Source organism: Leptosomus discolor, chromosome 3, assembly GCF_034619465.1.
Source record: "Leptosomus discolor isolate bLepDis1 chromosome 3, bLepDis1.hap2, whole genome shotgun sequence".
NCBI lineage: Eukaryota > Metazoa > Chordata > Aves > Leptosomiformes > Leptosomidae > Leptosomus > Leptosomus discolor.
In genome coordinates this window covers 11,917,013-11,935,098 of record NC_141393.1, presented here as the reverse complement: position 1 = coordinate 11,935,098, position 18,086 = coordinate 11,917,013, and the positions used below count along the sequence as shown (strand labels likewise).

At 37.5% G+C, this 18,086-nt stretch overlaps 1 protein-coding gene across 1 annotated transcript in view; it reads left to right on the top strand.

Annotated features, from left to right (window-relative positions):
* Positions 1 to 18,086, top strand: part of TDRD9 (tudor domain containing 9) — an 84,819-nt gene that overhangs the window by 26,568 nt on the left and 40,165 nt on the right. Inside the window, exons 3-7 of the mRNA XM_086462969.1 lie at positions 1,483 to 1,580; positions 1,996 to 2,217; positions 4,670 to 4,792; positions 7,159 to 7,239; positions 10,884 to 11,048. Of these exons, the coding sequence (XP_086319095.1) occupies positions 1,483 to 1,580; positions 1,996 to 2,217; positions 4,670 to 4,792; positions 7,159 to 7,239; positions 10,884 to 11,048 (689 nt within the window). The remainder of the gene's footprint in view (positions 1 to 1,482; positions 1,581 to 1,995; positions 2,218 to 4,669; positions 4,793 to 7,158; positions 7,240 to 10,883; positions 11,049 to 18,086) is intronic.

Here is an 18,086-nt window from a genome sequence, read left to right as displayed (position 1 = left end):
TTTATGCCAGAGGGAAGCCACTGAGCCTTTGTACAGTATTGCTGTGACAGAATGCTATATATGAGTTTTCCTAGGGAATATATTTAGAAACTTCACCAAAAGTATTTGAAAGAGGACAGTTAATATTTTCGAGATGCTGCTCTTAAGTTCTGTTTCGTATGTGTTTATTAGCACTAAGTAAATCACTGCCGTGATCAAGTGTAAATCTTGCATTACACAGAATCTGGGTAAAGTACCTTTCTTCTTGGGGAGTGTGGCTTCAGAAGAGTTCTGGGTTTTAGTGCTTAATGAAACTGTCTTAAACTGTCCAGCTTCTGGGGGTTTGTTTTAGTGTGGGAATAACTAATTTTATATTCTTTGACACGTGAAGACAATTTGGGGGGGGTTGGAGTACGTCAGGTGTGGTACAGAGACCGAAGAAGTTGTTCTGCCTGCTGCTTCACTGTGACGTTATTAGTAACCTGGCTTTGGGAAGGACGCTGTGACTGTAGTCAGGTATCTAGGCTATAACCTCTATTTTACACTAAGTACTGGCTTTGTAAAAAGAATACTAGATTTCTTTCCCACTACTCTATGTATTTCTTGGAAAAATGATATGACATAAAAAAAAAGTGAAATCTTAAATTTTTCTTATCTGTATGCAAATAAGTAAATTTCACCATAGTACCTGGTGAAACCCATTTGAAATAGAAAGCCTTTCCACCTTTGATTTAAGTATAGTGGGCTTTTTAGCCAAATTGTTTAATTGTAACTTGCAAAACTGTTGCTTACCAAACTATTGTGGTGGTTTTCCCTTTCTACACCTGTCTCCACACCTGTTCAGTGGCTCTTTTGTTCTTCATGGTCAAACTGACAGCAGGGTGCTGAGCAGAAAGTCACAGTAGCACTGTAAGATTTTTGTCTTGTGTGACCCCGTTAGAACGGTGACTAACTCCTGCCAAGACACCGCAGAATGTAGTATCACATTGAAAGGTCATTATGATACCTGCCAGACTTGTTTTAATTGCCAAATGATAGAAATATAGTGGTCTTCCTATCAAATTGCCGGTTGTTTTGTACTGTGGATCCGATAGGCTCTAACGGAAACAACACATGGGTAAATGAGTAAGGCATATTTTTTCAGTATTGTTGACAATGTTCTTGGGAATGGGTGGATTTGGCAGTTATAATGCAAACCATGCAAAAATAATATTTTTTTTAATGAAGAGGAAAGTGTATAGAATTATAGAATTGTATACATGCTCAATGCTGACGGTGGCTTATACACGGAATGCTTTTCAGAGCTGCTGCAAGTAAAACAGCAGTTGTGTAAACAGAGAAAATCTCTTCAATCTACTGATACTATAAAAGGTATTAATTCTATTAATACTCGTAAGTATGTGATTCAAATTTGATAGAAGTTAGGTTTTCAAATACTGTGACCATATTCTTCTTTCCCTTTCTGTATTGAAATAACTTACTCTTGGTTATTTTTATGCCTAGATACTTCGTTGTCTCAGTGTGAATCAAGTGATTTGACTTCTAGACCAGTAACTAACCGTAAATGTGTGGATGTGCCTATAGCCAAACACAGGGAGGAGGTAATTTCGTGGTACTTTCTCTCATTATGGAATAAAGCTGAAAATCATGTGTTTCTTTGGTTTTGTTTTGTCTCAGAAGGAAACTTCTGTTCCTGTTTTAAGCATTGTACAAAACCTTTGTTCGTTGTGCAAAACCATTATAAAAATTCTTAGAGGAAGAAACATTGCTGTTATAATTTCTGTTTATACGTATTTGTGTGAAGTATGTAAGCGAATGCATGCCCATATTCTTTTCTGTGATCTTCTAATGTGTTTTATGAGTCCAGTTATCTACAGATGCCTAGGAGATGATATCAAATCTCTGTAAAATGTGTCATATTTTCTATGTGGCCTGGAAGCTATTGATATTTCAGATCTGTTTGAAATCTGTTTTGAGTTTTGTAGACTTACAAGTTTTCTTGAAAAATTGTTTCAGATAGTGTCTCTGATAGAAAGCAATTCAGTTGTGATTGTACAAGGACCAACAGGCAGTGGTAAGAGCACACAGATTCCACAATATATTTTGGATCATTATGTTCAGCAATCTGTCTACTGCAAGATTGCTGTTACCCAGCCTCGGAAAATTGGTGCCAGCAGCATTGCCAGGTGGATTAGCAAGGAACGATCGTGGACACTAGGTGGATTTATAGGATACCAGGTATAAGAAAATTTCCAATTGTATTTCAAAATACATTTAAAATTACTGTATCTTCTTTCTTGATTACTTTTAAGCATATCTTGCATGCTGAAGAAATGTTTGAGAATCTGATTTTAAAGTGGAATAGCAGGTTTCTAACTGTCTGCTGTTAAATTTTCATAATTAAATGTTGAAGATTTTAAAGTTGAACAACTATAAATGCTAGTGAGACTCCAACAGAAATATTTAATTGTCTGTGTTCTGATAAGTGGACACATCTATGTTATCACTGAAGTTTTTGTAGGAGAACTACATTATGTCATTTTTCCTTTAAATCCTTAATTAATATACTTTATTTGCTTAACTTTAGTACATTTACCTGTCAACTATGTCAAAACCTTTATGTGTTTATGGCCTGATTGTTTTGTGGATTTCTTCTTAACATGTGAAAAACTTGAACTAGTTTTTCCTCTTAAATCTGCCGCCTCCTTTCATTTTGTCCAAATCTGCTCCAAACTCAGTTCCATTTATAAACTTGATGCCACTTTCAACTTTTGCACAGATACTGGTGCTTTAATGAGCTCTTTGTCAGTAACCACAATAAATTGCTGTGATGATGGTGTCGCTGTTAGCTTGACAACAGCTATCTCTGGGCTAGCTTCTCTGGGTCCTAAGGACGGTGGGTTCACACTGGTGTTGGTGGTGGGAGGATGTTCATGGAGACTGCTTCTGGAGTCCTTTGGGAGGAATATGTGTTGGTTTCTTTTTTCTCTTCATTCTTGTTGTTTCTTCCTTTCTTTCTTCCACTTAGGGTCATATGTATATATGTTTGCTAACATGCATTTACAGCTTTATTTTTCTTCCTTTGGGCTGCAGCTCCATGTTACTTCCAGATGTACTACATATGGTGCCACTTATATATGTTAGATGTTTTCTCTGTTACCCATAAAACCAGTTTTGTCCAGTTCCAGGCCTGAGGGGTTTTTATTTTCAACTGATCCTTAGAGTTGTTTATAGCATGAGTCTACAGTGCCAAGCTTCTGCCTCATCTGTTATCCCACATCTGCTTACTTCTGTCCCACATCCTTTTTCCACTTCCCAAGGTTTAGGCTACTGTAGCAGGCCTCTGTATCTCTACACTACACTAAGTTGCCGTCACCACTAGACCAAGTAAAGAAAAGGTGAAGGCAGATCAAGAAAAGTTCAAAGGGAGCAGGCCTGACATGCCTTAGTCCTGAGGCCTTGCAAACTCAGTACAAAGCTGATGGCATGTCACCAGTGATAGTGATGCCATATTACAGGGCTATGCAGATATATCAGCCTCGTTTCCCATCAAAAGGATGTTTATTATCATCACTACTGAATGTTGTTCTTTGTCTAAGTATCGAATCTTAGCAGTTTCTTTTGATAAATCTACAACAAATGCTGTAATAGGAAAAAGTTGTTTTGTTAACACAGCTCTGAAGTTTATTTTTTTCCACAGGTAGACTGGAAGACAAAGTAAAAATACTTTTTGTGCTCAATCACTAAATTTCACTTCCGAGAGGTGAACACTTCAGATGATTCCTTGAAAATTATGACCTGACATTATCTCAAATTTTAACTAAGCCAATATTAGTAACCGCCAGATATCATTTTGTAGAATTACTGTGCGTTATGTATGCTGGTTTTTTTCAGAATAGTTTCTACATTAAGTCTTTTATACAATTTGATACCTTGTATTAATTAGTCATAAAATTGCTAAATTGATTCATTAGGCTAATGAGTTCTGAAGACATGGAATGCTGGTGTGCTTCCAAACTGTCTTCAGGACACTGCATGTGGATGTGCCATCCTTTTACGAGCACTTGTGTGAGCTGAACTGAGCGGAGATGGAAGTAGAACAGTTGAGTGTAGGCTCATCTGCTCTAGGCTGTTGTAAAAGTTGAAAGTGAAAAGATGGCCACATCTCTGCCTGCGTGGGTAGGTAGCACCTTAGATAGCAAAAGTTACAGAAGTATTTTAGAAATCAAAAATCCATTGTTTAACATAGGGTTGTAGAGCTTTCCTCTCAGGAGTAAGTTGCCTGATCTCATTGATATCTTATACCTCTTTCCTTTTCTTTTACCCAGTAAGCAAACTGTATTTTGTCAAAATCTGTTTATTGCTCTGTATATTAGTGGAGAGATTCATGTATGTACCTTTAAAAGCCTTTGAAGAAAATTCTCAGGCTGGAGCCCCCAGCAAGGAATTTTGATCCTTTACTTGATAAACTTAAGGGGATAAAATTTTTTTTTTAATTTCTCCCAGAGAAAATGTTTGCGGTTAACTGGTTCTGGACTTTAAGAACATATTTGCACAGAGGCTTTTACAGTTTTGAGTGAATAATTTTGGTGGGTTTACACTATATTTCTTTTTCAACTTTTCAGATGCATGTTCCTGTAAATACATTAAATACCTGTTCCTGTCTATATTGTTTTTCTCACTGTGTTAGGTAAGTTTAGAGAACATTTCCACAAAGGAGACAAGGTTGCTATACATGACAACTGGAGTTCTTCTTCAGAAAGTAGTTTCTGCCAAAAGCCTAGCTGAATTCACACACGTTTTCATTGATGAAGTAAGTTGGTGGAAATAAGTTTAAATTTCATATTAAGAAAACATCTTTCTCTTTTGTCTGTCTTACCATGCTAGAGAAAGAAAAATGCAGACATCTACTTGTAAAGATGTTTTGTAGAAGGTGTCTAAGCTAACACTTCTTGAAGTAAGCTTGTCTCAGCCAATCCTTTGAGCAACAAAGTTTAGAACTGAGGGTGTGACGAGGATTTTTGGGAGTCCTTAGCTTTTGGTATGAGTGCCTTGAAATGTTTTCTGAAATTCACTGTTTGGATTTCAAGAACATGTCCCACTAGGCCTATTAGGAGGAGGCAGCTAGTTTTAACTTGCTTGGCTGTTACTGCCCTTAGAGTCTTTAGTCTTCAGGGATATCCTGAAAAATAAAATAACCCTCTGAAAGCTCTCTGTCTTCTGGCTGGATTTACAGTCTACTCATGTGGACACATTATTAATTGCTGTCACTTACTAAAAAGCTAAAGAAAATACACTTTTTTGTAATTTGTATACTTTTACATGTTTTTATGCTTATTTTCTGTGGTAAGCTACGTTAAACATAGCCAAATGTGAAACTGTTCTTTCACAAACCATGAATGTAAATCACATGTAAGATGTAGGACTTAAATCTCAGATGTAGTGACACAGAAGAGGACTTACAGTTCTCTTTTTAATTTTTTTTTTTTTTTAATGCTCATTTTCATTTTTATTCCATTATGATGTTGTAGCTGAGAGTGACTTGGATTCTTGGACATTTGAGGAGCAGGGAGACAGTACTTGGTATACCATTAGACTCTTAACAGTAACAATGAAGGCTGTTGTGACTGCATTTGAAATGGCACATTGAAGATCTGAAAAAGATTGAGCAAATAGTTACACTTTTGTATGAAGGAGCTTTAGGACTTCATTCAAACAGACAAAAGAACCAAAAAAACCTGCAAATCCTAAAAAGTTGTACCAGTTGTCTTCATGGGAAAGATTTGAGACCACTCTAATACATTATCTAATACATTGCAAACCTTAACATTTTTAAGCCAAAGATAAGGAAATGTGGATTAGAAGTAAGATGCAAAATTTTAAAAATCGAAGATGCATACATAGAGAAGTGTTAGATTGTTCCTTTATTTTTAAAAATTACTACTTAGGTAGGAAAATTCATGAGTGAAGTTTTCTGGCCCCTTGTGCAGGAGAACAGATTTATGCAGAGATTTTTCAACCTTGTTTACTTGGGAGCTGTAATTTGAACTGATGGTATCAGGTTGTACCACTTCTTTCAGCAGCTCCTAGCTTCCATGACTATATATGTGTTTTGCTTCCCCAGCTGAAACTCTGGTCCCTCCTGTTCCCGTATGCCACTTTCTTCCCCTACATCTACCCCACAGATTGTGATCTTGACCCAATAGTAACCATTTTAACAGCTGCATGTTCTACGCTGCATGCTTAACTGCAGATCCCAGCCCTCTTAGGTTGCTGCAAGCATTTAGGAACATACCTAAACAAGGCTTGGTCCGAAAATCGTGTCTTCTCGCAGCAGACCTTGCTTTCAGCCTGAAAACTGCTTTAGCTAAATTGTTTTTGTGATGGGGCAGTATTGAATGTAAGTATACAGTTAGATTATGATATTATGTTAGAATATGCTAATTGCCTTACAGGGGATGAATGTTGACCTTTGAAGGCTGAGCTCCGCAAAAAGCTGCTGCACTTAATGTATTTAAACTGTAATTCAAGACAGTGATCTGATCATCATTGATAATGTTGAGAAGTATTTATTGAACTGCAAGAGGCAGTCAGAAAAGTCAGGTGCTAGGGTATATAAAGAATTGGGTAGAAAATAATGTTTTAGAAAGCAGTTGTGTATTTTGATCATACCTAGAAGCCATTGGGAACAAGGAGCGTCTGTTCAATTTTCTTAGCTTTTAGACAAGGCAACGTAGTCCCTGCCTGGATCATTTGTGGTCTTACCATACAATTGACTTACCCAGCTTCATTATCACTTCAGCTGTTATTGTCAACTCTGGTAGAACTAGTGGCTGGAGGTCACGATTTGTTTTCTAGTCATTATTCTATAATTTTCATGAGTTAATAGTGGCATATGATTTCCACAAAGGGTGCTGTAGTCATCTGAACAGCTGTGTTGGGATTTTAAAATGTGATTAACATTCATAGTCTTAGATGGTGTGATTTCTTCTATGAAAATGTGTAGTTGTTCCAAGTTAGAAAAATAAAAATGAAATTCATAGAATCATAGAAAAGTTTTGGTTGGAAGAGACCTTCAAGATCATAGAGTCCAACCTTTGGACTCAATAGCAAACAAAGAGATTGTCAAAAGGAAGAGCATGAATTAGTGAAAATTAAATTGTGGATAATGTCTTCTAGGTGCATGAACGTACAGAAGAAATAGATTTCTTGCTTTTGATCATCCGTAAACTGTTGCGTACAAATTCACGGTCTGTAAAGGTAGGTTCAAAGTATATTCTGCTACTTTTCTTGGAAGAATAAATTTGTACATGTATTTGATCTACAAAGGGCATGTTTTAAAGAACTTACCATAAATGTGTCATTATTTTCTATTAAAATATTATTTAGTTTGCCACTCTTCATAAGCAAGCAAGCTAAAGGGCATTCTTTTCCTGGCTGCTGTAATGTATCCCGAGAGACTTTTTTTTTTTCCTCATGTTAAAATGCATTAGTTTCTAAAGTCTGCTTAAGGCTAAAAAAATGCAAGATGGATATTTGATTAGAATTATATATTGGGTGTTGAGGGCAGTGCTTATCCTTTGTTAAATATGGTAGCATTAGATCTTGGAAATACTGAGCTTTTTTTTAAATGGGACAACATATTTGGAAAAAGAGCAAAATAACCCCCCAAATGTGGTATTGTAATTTCTAGGCAGTAGCTAGTAAAATGTGGCTGAGATTTTTCTCTGCATGTTAGGAAATTGTGCTTTGTACTAAAGCAGAGTTTGCAGAGATTTAGCATGACATATTTAGTCTTCGTGGTCTCAAAGTAATGAACTCTTGAATTGTAAGAAATTAAGTACAAGTGAGATTTAGGCCAACTTGGTGTATTTCTGTGCAGCTGTTTGGGACTGCAGAAATTTTGTGAGACTGTATGTGTCTCTTTAGTGCTTCAGTTAATGTGAACTGTTCTGTTCAAAGCAGACCTTGAGTCTACGTTGGCTGTTCTTCTGAACAATCCACCATGCTGATTCAAACTCAGATAACATGATCTTCATATCTTCCAAGGATGCTCTCACTGAAAGTGCCCTTCTAGTTGGACCTAGGGCACATGTGTGCACTTCACATCTTTTACTTTTTACCCCTTCTCGTGCCAATAAAGGAGCTCACTTGTCTTTAAATTCAGAGACAATAGTGTGAAGCTGTTCAGCCTTTCTTAGGCTTTGCCTACCAAGAATACCAAACAGTTTGATCATACGCAGTTTGTGAAAAGTTTGCCCTTGATGCTGATTATCTGGTGCATGTCAATGGCAGGAATTCCTACAGGTCCTGTCATTTTTTTCTGTTAGAAAACATTTTTCTTTTATAGGTTCCTGAATTTTTTTTTTCTCTATAATTCTGATTAATCTCTCAAAACTGTCGCTGGAAAACTTGTATCTTCTTTATATCCTTCTCTGCAGTTGTTCCTTCAGATGACAGTTTCCTATTGTACTAATCTGAGACAGTCTTACATTTGCAGAATGCGTATGTGTGTCCCTTTGAATTTTTTTGTGGTGGGGAGCGGGGAACTCTTGATGTCAATTGCTGGGTTTTAGCAGAGTGGAACAGGTGATTCGGTTTGAATCTATACGCTAAGCCCAGTGTCTCCTACTTCATCCCTTTTCAGCCCCTTTTGAGAAACTGTAAAGGAAGGGAGCTTTGATCATGTGGCAAATTGATTTTTAAAATGCGAAATTCTCCTCCCAGCCCCCTTGAATTCATGAAATTCAAGGAAAAAAATGTATTTCTAATTCAGGGTGATATGAAATCTGCATGAGGTGTTCATCTCCTAATCTGGACATTGTAGACCTCTGAAGTAGCAGGTAATTCAACATTGCCTCAAGTAACAGTATGCCAAGAGTGATTCTGACACATGGAGGGACAAGACCTACCTGTTGTGGTTCATCTAACAACTATGCTGAGTATTCTGTCAGATGGCTGGTGCAGATTATTGCTTTTAGATCACAGAGCTGACATTTGATTGACTGTTCTAAGGTTGATCTTGCTGGGATGGGAGTGTTGCAGGAAGACCTGTGACTGTAAGAATGGCTCTATTGGGTCAGACAAAACAATGCCATTTCCAGTAGTGACTAGTAACAGCTGCTTCGGTAGGAAAGTAAGAACAGGATAAGGATAGTGATATTTCTGGGTTCTAGCAAATTGCCGTTCAGGGACATCTGAAGTGAGAAGTTGTTTCTGTGCATATTTTTGGTATCATCTGGTGGGGCTTTTGACGTATCTGTGCTGCACAAGTGGTTTTGGACTGCCTGATCTTGAAGAACTGTCTACTTTGATTACCCTCTATTCCAATGTGTTCCTCTGCCATGTTGGTGGTACATGCTTGTTGGATTTCTGCTTTGGGAGTAGATCAAACCTTTGGCTTAGTAATGCGATCCTTCAGACACACTGTTAGGAACCTATGGTTTTCCTTCCAGTTTGGAAGGACTCCATGCAGATTACAAAGATTGTCTAGAAGAAGAGGTAATTTAATATTCCTTGCCTGTAACTGCAATTAGGATAATTTAGATTGGATTTTGTTTCAGTAGCCTTCGGGCAAGGTTACATTTAGCCTATTTTCCTAGCATAGGTGAGCCACTATCTGTTGAGCCATGAGGCAGTTCATGCTGTAGCGGGACAGGTTTTGTATATTTGCAGAATTACGTCCTTTCCAATTTCTCTTCCTTTCAGGATCATGTTAAATGACTTCATGATTTAGTCTGCCCTCTCCATGTATTCCTTCTGCCTTTACGTGTGCTTTGGAGCTGAGCACAGTGGCACAATGCCCACTTCATTAGTTTGCTTGCCTGTCACATAGTAAGGGGAATGCTTTTGTATTTTGTGGCATTTTTGTCTAGGGTGTTGATGTCTTTATTTCATTCTATTTTTGAATTCATGCAAGGTGTCAGAAAAGCAAAAGATGGCCGACTGTGTCCCGGTTTCCTGAGCTACTGCTTAAAGTAGCTCAGGAGACCTGGAGGTAGAACCTGAACACTACACAGTTCATTGTAACTCCTTGGCTCTTTGTCATTTTTCAAGTTGAAGCCGTCCAGTTAATTGCAGCTGGCTGTGCTGAGCAGTGGGAACACATTCCGATTGGAGGGGTTAGAGGGTAAATAGCCATAGCCACTAAGTTACTTCATTCTTCTCCCTTCCCCTATTCTGCACATAGGATGCTGTCTAACCAGGGAGAAAACAACAAAGCTGTAAATTCTGAATTTCATAACAATTGAAAGAAGAGGTATCACAGGTAGCAAATGCGATTTCTGTTCTTCTGATTAGGTGAATACAGGTTAAGAATCTTGGCAGAGTGAGAAAAGAGAGCGAGGAGCTCAGTGTCCTCCTTGAGAGTTTTAAGTTGCATAAATTAATTGAAACAGAGAGAAAACTTATTTGACATATTTCAGAATCATTGTAGTAATGTTTTTAAGGCTGGGTTATAAGTACAGTTACTGCTCTTACAGGAGTGAGCCCGATTTTTGATGGAATTAAAGGCATTGATATCTAGTCTAATGCTGTAGTAAAACAGGAGTTGAAAACACTTGGCATGCACTTTTTTCTTTTGAGGAGCACATAGGGATCATAAGCTTACAGAAGAGTACTGTATGTTTTTAGGTTGAACTTTCACCACAGGAGAAAGTTTTTTCACCTTGTCTGCCCTAGGTATCTAGCCTGAGCTGTTCTCTAACAGGTGTTTACCTTTCTGCACATGCTACCTAGGGAATCTTGAGCATTTAGCTTTGATTGTATTAAATGTGCCTAGGATACCTACCTGTAGTAACCAAAATTAGACCATCTTAGCATAAAGAGTAAGTGGCGATTGCAGCGTAGCCCAGCATTTTGTGTTAAAATTAATGTTTTACATTTGCTGTGCAATTTTTTAACAGGTAATATTAATGTCTGCTTCCATCAATTGTGAAGAATTTGCTGATTACTTTGCACTTCCAGTTCATAATGGTCTCAATCCAGCCTGTGTACTTAAGGTAGAAGGCAAACCTTATGCAGTTGAAGAATATTATCTTGATGATTTGAAGCACACTGTTCATTTCAAGGTATTGTTAATATAACTTTATTTCTTTGGACATAGTAAGAAAGAGATTGAAATAGTCAATTGAAAGCTGCATAATAAAATTAAAAATAACCAATTTTTACATTACAATTCTAGATAAGAATTAATATATGATGATGATAAATCAGGAGTCTCCTTACCAGCAGCCTAGTTTCTCTTTCATCTAACAGAAATAGAATGTAAAGGTCTGGGAATTTTCGGTGGTATGTGGCATTTTGTTCACTCATTTGCATCCAAGATGAACAATGTGAAAGTCTGTGCAGAAAGTAACATATGAGGATTTATAGATCTCTTTGAATACAGCTGACAAACTTGGGGAATATTTCCTGGGTTGGTTCGTGTTGCTGTTGCGTATCAAAGGCAGAAAGAGCTAGGAAATGAAGAGAGTCATCAGAAGAGAAACACGTAGGATTAGAAGTTTGATGTTACCAAGTTGGCTTCTCTGTCACCTGAGGCTTACATGCTTCCTACTTTTTCCTTTTTTTTTTTTTTTTTTTTTTGTTAATAGTCCCTGAGCTGTTAGTCAGTAGTTTTGAACATATTTCTGTTGTAGCCATGTAGGCCACCGTGGCAAATATGTAATTCTGGGTAATGAAAATATGTTAGAGTACTAGATATTCAACAATCCCTGGTGACCACTTAACAGCCTATATGGCTGCACTGGAGAATTACTGCTCTAATGCCTAACGAGAGTAGTAATGGCTTGAAGATTCATTTGACATGTCAATCTTGAGCTTATAAACTGTACAGCATACTTGTTTGTAGAGCTTCTGACATGCTACTGTATAGCATGTATCTGCATAGACTACAGATAACAAAGGAATAAATGGAAGTTTGAGTTAATCTGGTATCTGCGGTTTTATAATAGCAGTTTGTTTTACAGTGGAAAAACAGCTGTGTAGGAATTTACTTGAGTGTCTGAACTCTTTCAGTATTGTGGTCCAAGGCAAAATAAACAGGTTAAAGTAGAACAAATGCACTGAGGCTTTAGTAGTGACAACCACTCGTAAGAATAACTGGGGCATGGGAGTAATTATTGCTTAATTCTGATAAATCAGATCAATGTTACAATGTTAATACAATGGAGAAAACAGGGAATGCACTTAAAAAGTAGCAGTATGTGAACATACTGTTGTTATTTAGCTTTTATCCCTCAGTTCTGCAGAAAATAAATTAAAGAAATTAGACAAACAGGTGGTTGATGGGAAACCCAGAAGAAAATAATTGCTTACACTGTATACCGCATAGACATTGGTTTTGCCTCAAGACAGGCAAGCTAAAATAAAAGGCTGTCAACTGCTGAAGTTTTAATGCAGCCAAAAAAATAAACTGAATGCATACAGCAAGTTGGCCTGTCAGTTTCTGTACATTATTATGGCAGCTCAGATAATACGGAGAAGATTATGTAATATATGATTTTTTTAAAGATTTTTGATGATAGATGACCACAAAAAGGTAACCAAGAAATTCAGTAAGAACTCTGCTTCAGTCGAGTTACATTTGTCATGGCTGCCATACCTTTCACCTCAAAGGTCATGAACAAAAAGAACTGCTTTCAGTGCTTAACGCCTCTTTGATTTTTTTTTCCTCTGTGTCTATGAGCATTTAGCTTTGATCTTTTTTCTTAAAGTTTTCTTTATGTTGTGTAGTCCTAGCTATAGCTGTTCTGTTATTCAGTAAGAGGAGAAGAGTATGGTTGTCCAAGAAGTTACTTGTTCCTTAAGGCAACAATAGAAGCACATAAGTGCTCTTGGTTTTCTTCTTTTTTCTCTTTTTTTATATATATGAAGAAAAGAAGAAGAAATTGAATTAGAAAGCACTGATGTTTGGTCTGGCATCCTGTTTCTTATGGTGCTTTGTGTGGAGTTTTTCTCTGAACAGTAGTTTTATTTTAAAAATACTTAAAAACATGGAAGGTCTAAGAAGATTTATGTAACTTTCTAATAAAAATGAAAGCAGAGCCTGAGTATTAAGACAGTGAATAAGTTAATGCTGCCCATGTTTCATCATGCTAAAATCAAAATCAGTTAGATAACTACCCAAGGTACAGGCTTCAGGCTTTAGTTCTTAATATTTTATTTTTGCCTATAAAAGCCTGTAAAATTCACATAAAAGAATACAGAAGAAAAAACAGTCTTCATTTTTTAGGTAAACAGTATTTTTCCAAGTCTCATTTTGATTTTGAAATCAATAACTGTAAAATTAGTTTATATAAATCATAACTCATTCCTTAGAGCATCTTGATTGAGATCAGTTTAATTCTTCGTAACTGTCTCAATTGCTGTGAGGTATGAACCCTTGTCTCGTCTCAAAAAAAATTTTAAAATAGTTGGATGTTACTGTATAGATGCAGAATTCTTTTATGAATCCTGCAGAACTCTTGGTTTTTATATGTCACTCATTTCTGTAAGTGGTAATGTTTTAAAATATTCTTGAAAATAAAAATTTTCTTGGAGCAGTTCTTACTTGGATAATTCAGGAATTCACTGATATCAGTTGTGATTTGGAAGACAAATGGAAATGACAGTCATTATTTTTTCTTCTGTATGCCTGTTTGCAGTAAACCCTTTGCTATGGCTAAGTAGACATCTAGCTGAATCAAAGATAAAGCTTTCCACTTGAATTGCTTCATTTGTAGGAAAGAATAAAAATAAGAGGGAAGGGAGAAACGCTCTTCAGCGTAGCACTGACTTACCTTTGCCCAGATATTGGATCATTTATAGGTGCTACTGTTTAATTTTTGAGCATAGGTTTATAAAAAGTAATTTCTTTTTCTTTTGGCGTAATGCTCTTTGTAAGCACACTGTTCTAGATATTTAACTGGATCGTTAATTTGTCATATCGGCACCCTCTAAGCCCCAAGGAATCAGTGAAACACAGGTTTTAATGAAAAATGCCTGAAGGCTGTATCTATAGGCAAATTTAAATCTAGTTGTGTAAATGTTTACCTATTGCTATAGTATAGTATTGGAGATACCAAATGCAAATTAATTGTATAGTTAATTCTGTGAGCAGATTTAAAAAATGTAAGTAAGTAGGAGGTCTAGATTTTAGTCTTTCACCGTAAATCTGTGAAATTCCATGTCTCTACTTACCTAAGGCAAAAAAGAGAGTCCCATTTTTGGCTTGCAAGTGTAAAAACTTCCTCATATCCCTGGAAGTGAAGTCAGAGTCCAGACAAAAGGTAGTGAACTGCTGTCAAAAGCTATTCCAATTATGTTGTATTATTTCAGTCATCTCTGACTGGGCTTTTGGATTTCCTGTTTGTCACATCGTTACCTTTTATTAGGAGTGATGTGGCAGCCTTGTCGTGTTAAAGAATACTAAAGGTACAATCGGTAACAGAATTGAAAAGACAAATTTGACAGTTATTTAAGCAGGGATAATCTAAAAACAAAAGTCAGGTTTGAGCAGCCCAGAAAAAATAAATTCCTTAAATTATCACATATATTGGCGGGGGCGGGGGGGGAAGTACTACTTCTCAAAACTACTAGAATGTTGTCTGTGGTTTCTCATGAACTAATCAAGCTTCATTGGAAAAGCATTACTATAGTGGGCATGAAATTCAGTTAAGAAGCTCTCGGCTGACAAGAGTTGTGCATGTGAAAAGTCTGCCTGGCTAGTTGACTCAAGGGAATCAGAGAAGTGGAAAGAATATTGTCAGGTTCTTACAGATGGCTTTTTTGATCCACCAATCCATCCTCTACCAGAAGAAAGTAGGATAATTTTCCTAGGGTTTTCTGCAGACACCAAGGTGACCTAGGGTTAACACGTTGTAGTGTTACAGGTTGGCTGTTGTGATGAGGGTTGGAAGGCCCAGAACTGAGGTTGCAGAGGAAAAGCTAACCTAAATCAGTGTTGCCAAGTCGGTGCTAGCAGTAGTGCTGCGTGCAGCGGTGATCCTGTCATGAGCTCCTTCAGAATGGGAAACTAGTAGAAAAATAACCAACTTCATTTTGATAGTTTAGATAGTTCAGTTTTCTGCAGTTTTAGCTCTCTGAAACATCTCTACTAGGTCAAATGTGTACAGTTGCAGGTAAGATTTTGGACCAGGTTAAAATTCTTGGCCCCGAACCTTGAACTTGGGTATGCAGTCCCAGTGCTGGAGCTGGGAAGGAAGCAAATGAAAGGACACTTCTGCTTCCTCTGCCTTTTCTCCTTTGGGAGACTGTGACACATTAGAGCCAAAACTGTTGAGTTTTTTGTTTGGTTTTGTTTTGGGGTTGTGTTTTGATTTTGTTTTGGGTTGGGTTTTTTTTTAAGATTAAAATAATTCTTCTGCTTCCCACATTTTATTTACTTTTGGATAGGTTTATAGGTAGCAGTAATCGAAGTAGGACAAGGGAAGAGCTATGGATGTTTGTCTGGACTTCCGTAAGGCCTTTGACACGATCCCCCACAACATCTTTCTCTGTCATTTGGAGAGATACGGATTTGATGGGTGGACTGTTCGATGGATAAGGAATTGATTGGATGGTCACATCCAGAGGGTAGTGGTCAGCAGCTTGAAGTCCAGATGGAGATAGATGATGAGTGCTGACCCTCAGGGTTCTATACTGGGACCAGTGCTCTTTAATATCTTCATCAATGACGTAGACAGCGGGGCTACATGCACCCTCAGCAAGTTCACAGGTGACACCAAGCCAAGTGGTGAAGTTAAACACTCCTGAGGAACATAAAAGAGGGCAGATTTAGGCTAGAGATAAGGAAGAAATTTTTTACAATGAGAGTGGTAAAACATGGCAACAGGCTGCCCAGAGAGGTGGTAGAAGCCCCATCCCTGGAAACATTCAAGGAGAGGCTGGATGGGAATCTGAGCAATCTGATCCAGCTAAAGATGTCCCTGCTCACTGCAGGGGGGTTGGAGTAGATGACCCTTAGAGGTCCCTTCCAACCCAAACTATTCTATGAGTCTATGAATACCTCTTTCTGGCTCTCATTTTGCTTTGTTAGATAAGGTAAGTCCTTGCTATTCTCCTTTTACAAGGAAGTCTCTTCATTCTTCTGGTCATTGAAGTGGTCATAATTTGCTTCTGTTTGAGTTTCAGCCAGTCCCCTTAAAATCTGGTAAGAGTTGCAGATGTATTGTCAGTCCCCATCAGTTTGCCCAGCATCACAAACTGAGTACCCTTTGGCTTCAAGGGTTCTTTTACGTACAAGTCTGGCAAGGATGCTGACTGAAAACTTTGATGAGACCTGAGTCACTTCAGAGCAAAGGGCAGTTCTGTACAGAATCACTAACACCCTGCACTCTTAGAATGACCTTTCCTGCCCTAGGGTCATGTGTGACTGTCAGTGACATTGCACCGTAAGATAGGTATTTGCTTATGCTCAAAGAAGCTGATCCAGGTGGTTTTTTATTTTCAACCAATACACCATCTGCTTGTATATGAAATTTGTAATCCTCAAATGATAGGTTTACACGTTGTCTTACTGGATGTCATCTCACTTCAGACAATTGAAGGCCACGTTATATGAATGATACTCTTACCAGTACGCATACGATGCATTCCAACTTTATCAGTATCCTTTTCAGTTGCTCTTTTGCTCGTTGAAAACTTGTACAGAATCCTCTTTTGCGTATATGATAACTGAATTGGAGTAAGTGTGTAATACTACTGTCGTGCTTGATTAAAGTAAAAGCAAATCTCTATGAAGTGTGGACAACTGGTAAGTACCTTCTGCTTCTCTTACAGGGAAACCTGGAATATCTTAGTTTTGTGTGTAGCAATCTCAATGTTACTCTCGGACGTTCAGCTTGCATTTCAAATTTCTTCCCAGGAGTGGCTTTTTCCCTGTGTTTTTATGTCCTTGTTAAAAGTCCCTGGCTGCAGCTGCATCTTACCATATGTTGGTATTTATCTGCACGTATTTACCAGTTACTATGGACTACTGCATTTTTATTGTGTGGTCCCGCTCTTACAGTGTGTTATGCTTAAAGCACAAATGCTCGGTTTTCACTGCTGCTTCAATTATAGTATCATTCCTTAAAAGTAAACATGAGAAGTCCAAGCTTAAATAAAGCTATATTTGAATAATAAAATAGTATTGTACTGCATCAAGTAGCAGGTGAAGGTGACTGATAGGCTAGGAGAAATACTTGGTTGAGCATAAACATGGCAATGGAGGTTTTTTAGCTAGTAAGACAACACATGATTTCTTAAAGCACACACACATGATCACTTGAACCTATTGATTTTTCTTGGGAAAATCTTGGATGACTTAAACTGTTAGATTTCAGCATGAAAGTAAATAAAATATTTCACTTGATGGTTGAGGGAGGGAAGAGGAAGGAAATTCAAAGGCATAATAGGAGGGAAAGAAGTGCAGTTCCACTGTAGGATTTCTAATCGTGCATGTGAAGTATGTGGAGGGCAGATTACACTGTAATACAAGTCTAGAAAAGTTAGAGATGATGGTTAGTCCAGTAAAAAGTTTACACTAGAATGAGGAGAAACCCTGAGAATGAAAGGTGAGCAATGATCAAAAGCTCTTTTCCCTACAAGGGAAAAATGCATGATATTATAGACCATTCCCAGAGCATGTCTAGTTCATTAAGTATCTGCTTGTTAAAACTGAACCATGATTAAGTTACTGTCTTTGCTCTGAAGACTTGGTCGTTTGTGTTCTTAAATATTAAAGCCCTGAGTTTGTGACAGAATGCTAGAAAGCAGTGTAGACAGAATCATCATGGTTATATTGTGTAAAACAGACCCATGGTTCATTGACAGGATGTAACCTAAAACATGAGATCCATTAAATGCAAAGGCAATTTAAATGAGAGAAGTACATGATTTATTTGACAGTCAGGTAGAGACTTGCATTATAGCATCTGTGAGAAGGATCGTGCCTGCCTTACACAAATTCCTCTCCTCTCCTTCCCGTGGATTATGGTTACTCTCATGTGCTTAACACTTCTGGATAAGGAGTATGTCCTGAAAATGTTAGGTAATGGCATGTGGGCTAGTGCTTACCTGAAGTAGGTAAATATCAGTAGGGTTGATGGCTGGACTTGATGATC